General features: G+C 50.9%; 1 protein-coding gene across 1 annotated transcript; it reads left to right on the top strand.

The window, feature by feature from the left end:
- Nucleotides 1-373: 373 nt before the first annotated feature.
- On the top strand, nt 374-2009 carry Pmar_PMAR027513 (conserved hypothetical protein; the record flags this gene model as incomplete). The annotated part of the gene is made up of 1 exon (XM_002776424.1): nt 374-2009. A coding segment is annotated over one exon (1636 nt), but the record flags the coding sequence as incomplete, so codon positions are not given.
- Nucleotides 2010-3916: the final 1907 nt, after the last annotated feature.

Below are 3916 nucleotides of genomic sequence, written 5' to 3'. Positions count from 1 at the left end.
GCGTAGTACCGGGTATAGATTTCGTTGCTCTAGATCTTTTCCACGACAACCGCTGGTTAACTTGTATTTCACTCTACATTCCTTGTGACAGTGAACCAGATGCGGTCCTAGAACGCATATCTGAGGCAGTCATGGATGCTCGATCCTCCGACGGAATAATCATGGGGATAGACACAAACTCAGCATCGGCGTTGTGGCACCCTAGAGTCAGTTTAGTTGCACCAAGAATGTGCGATAGAGGGGAAACAGTCGAGCTGTTCCTCAGTAAATGGGACCTGGAAGTTGTGAATGGGAACAAGGATTGTCCATCTTTCCATAACGCCAGAGGAGACATCTCGTGGATTGATGCAGCGTGTGTATCTGGGTCTCTCAGATCCTCGAGAGCTGAGGCCCTTGAAAACCTTATTTCGGATCACTGTGCACTATCATGGGAAGTGCATTGGGACTCGAGCTCACCCAACACCACACGGAAGTTCTGCGGGGGCCGCATTCGCCGTAGCCGGCGTTATGCGAGCAAGACTCACTGGGCAAAATTCGGAGTGGAGATTCAGAAAATGGGTACGTCGCCCCCGCCAAACTCGATTGACGAAACCGAAATACTTGCGGAGCGAGTTCTAGCGGTAATTTCTAGGGCAGTCAGATTATCAACACCAGTGTCGAGTGGGCCGAAGAAAAGAAACAACGACGCTCATTGGTGGAGTACAGAACTATCACGTCTGAGGCGTGAGTGTACTCTGAAGCAAGCTGAAATGAGGAAGGCTAGGATACGAGGGGGCCCTGGCATTGACAGTTCTGCCGAATCCTTGAGGATCCCTAAGAGACGTTACTCACACGCGATCAAGAAAGCAAAACGCAAAAGCTTCACTGAGTGGGCTAGTAAACTGGATGACAGACGCGCCCTGAAAACCTTCCTAGAAGAGGCTCCAGTCGATATAGAGTCCGTTGATGCTGAAGCTGCAGCTTCGGCGTTCTTCGGGAACGTAACGCTGCCCGATCCATATGTTTCCAGTATACAGGTTCCCATCAGTGATATGGGAGGGATAGTCTCACACGAGGAAGTGGACAGAATCGTGGATGCCAGATCCACGGGTCGAGCACCCGGCAAAGATGATGTAGCATACGAGCACATTCGCCGAGCATGGGCCGAGAACGGCCGTTGGTCCGATAGTTTAATCAAGCTGATGAACGCTGTTCTTCATTTCCAGTTCTTTCCGAGGTGCCTGCAGGGTGCGGAGGTTGTTCTTTTGAGGAAGAAAGGCAGGCGGACTGGGTGGTCCAAGTTTCGACCCATATCGCTCTCCCTGACTCTCGCAAAAGTATGCGAGGCGTTGATAGCTAATTGCCTCGAAGCGGTTATAGGAGAGCTCCCGTCTTTTGTTCATGGCTTCGTTGCCAACCGATCGACCGATACAGCTTGGAAGGATCTTGTAACAGCTCTCGAAAGTCACAGGAACTCGCCTGCAGTGAGGGGAGTTGCTGCGTTCGACGCTGTGGCTGCTTTCAACTCGATCAGTCACAGAGCTATATGCGTCGCCATTGAACGCCTAGCCTACACCGGCTTCAGTGAGCTTGTACGCTCGTTTCTGACAGGTCAGTGGTCCTGCACGGGCGGTGCACGGCGATACTCGGTAAAGGGTATACAGCAGGGGTACATCCTGTCCCCTCGTTTATATGTGTACACCACCTTAGATCTCGGTAAGCAGTTGCAGCTGCTGAACGAGCCCTCTCGTGGCATAAGCGTTAGACCAGTACTGTACGCAGACGACTCGGCCATTGCGATTAAAGCCCCAGGCATCGTCAGCCTTGTAGGACTAATCACCCGAGTATGGAGAATCATGGAAAACTGGGCTTCTGATGTTGACTTAACGCTCTCAAAGGACAAGAACGAAATCTGGGTTGATACCTGGACTAGCGAGGTGGCTTCAATCCTGCAAAATAGAGGACATCACGATCTAGCCGATTCTGTCAAAAAGTGCATTAAGTTCTTAGGATTATGGCTAGACCAGAAGGTAAGCTGGAAAATGCACGTATGCGAGTCTATTGCTCGCATCCGCAAGCTAACGCTCCGTTTGCGCTCTCTCGTGGGGCGACGATGGGGCCTTGGCACCCAGCAATTTCATTGGATATGGAATACCATTGTTCGACCTCGTTTCGCTTTTGGCGCACCCATTTGGGGGAGTCTTTTTGGGGAAGTAGCTGGTTTGAAAAGCAATGTATCCAGTTGCAAGGATTTATGAGCCGCCTTATGTGGGGTGCACTGAGGAGTGCGCCAACGGCTATTGTTTACCGCATCAGTGGACTTAAGCCATTATCTGAGGCAGTTAGAATAAGAGCCGCTCGGCAGTGGCTGCATAGGACATGGGAAATCGGACCATCCGAAAAGAAAGCTCTCAGACGTTGGGGAGCGCTCGGGACGAGCACACACATCCCTGCAGACACGTCAATAGAGTCTATTGAATAGACCGCAAGCTCCCTCCGAAAGGCGGAATACCCAGGGGTATAACGGCTGTTATTGGAGACGGCCTTGTGCACTGCCTTTCACCCACGGAGAGGCACCTATTCAGTGATGGTAGCAGGATAAACGAGAAAGGCCTAGTCGGCCGTGTAGGGTCGGGTACAGTTGAACTGGTCTCAAATGGATTTTGCACAGATGTTTCTTGGTTCTCCTATACCAGACTCCCAGGTTATGCAACAGTAATGCAAGGCGAACTCAAATGAATCGAAAACGCCGCCATCAGGCTTGCGAATACCAAGGATAACAGGCTTAGAAAAGCAATTGTGTATAGCGACTCTCAAGCCGCTATACGGGCAGTGATAAACCCGAGTAAGCTAGAGAGTGAGTCTGTACAGTCTGCTCGGGAGGCTCTCGAGCACGCCTCTGACTCCTACGACAGTATTGTCATCCAATGGGTGAAATCCCATAACGCTTGTCTAGGAAACGAGATCGCGGACGTCCTGGCGAGGCTAGGAGGCCGCAGGAAGAGAAGCAGAGAAGTGAAAGTAGGCATCCCAGAATCTTATACGGCTCGACAGGTTCGATGTAAATTTAAAGAAGAAGAAGAATGGAGGTGGAGGACCTCACGCCCTTCGCTGAAGATCAGAGAAACAGGAATAATGTTGGACCTCAAGCAGTGTGCGCGCCTGCGCCAAGCCGCGCGGACAATGGAGGACCGTAAGCTGGTATGCGACGCACTGACAGGTCACAGCTGTCTGAGGGCGTTCGTGGCACACTGGAAGCACGGACCAACAACGTGCCGGTACTGTGGTAAGGGCCAAGAAACAGCGGTACACTTACATCAATGTACCTCTTGGAGTAAATGGAGAGAGCGTTGTCTAGGAAAAGGCAACGCAACGCAACGCAATGCTTATTGCCGGGCTTTACGGGCTAGCAGCCGATCGCCCTCAAACGTACAATAGCCGGCTCAGAAGCACCCAAAGAGACAGTGAGGCTATAACTCCGTCGACATCAGAGATAGGTGGCTGCTACTACTACAACGAGAGAGAGAAAGGTAAATAGTGCAAAGAGCGGGGCCAGATATAATACCTAAAATAAGAAAAAAGAGCTTGAAATGAGGAAAGAAATACGACTACTATAAAGAGGACGATATAGACCCCGGGCAGCTCTACCATATGCAAGGGTTACCACATCGCAGATATATGCTACGAGAAGCACAGGGAGAGTAATGAACCACCAGAACAGAGTTTACACAGCAGACAGGATACAGCTGCGGCTGGTTAGGGGAAGTAAGTCAAGTCGACGACAGTACAGTAGACGCTCCTCTTGCTCCTTCGGCACTGGGCAGAATATACCGGGAATCATGACGGTGAACATTGACAGTAAAATTGCGGAGAGCGAGAGGACATCGCGATGATTACCAGTTCATACAGTAGACCGTGGTAGACTATGCTGCAAAAC

The sequence above is a fragment of the Perkinsus marinus genome (genome assembly GCF_000006405.1).
Source record: "Perkinsus marinus ATCC 50983 genomic scaffold scf_1104296953534, whole genome shotgun sequence".
NCBI classification, from domain to species: domain Eukaryota; phylum Perkinsozoa; order Perkinsida; family Perkinsidae; genus Perkinsus; species Perkinsus marinus.
The sequence above is the reverse complement of the archived record's forward strand: the minus strand, read 5'-3'. Positions and strand labels throughout refer to the sequence as shown.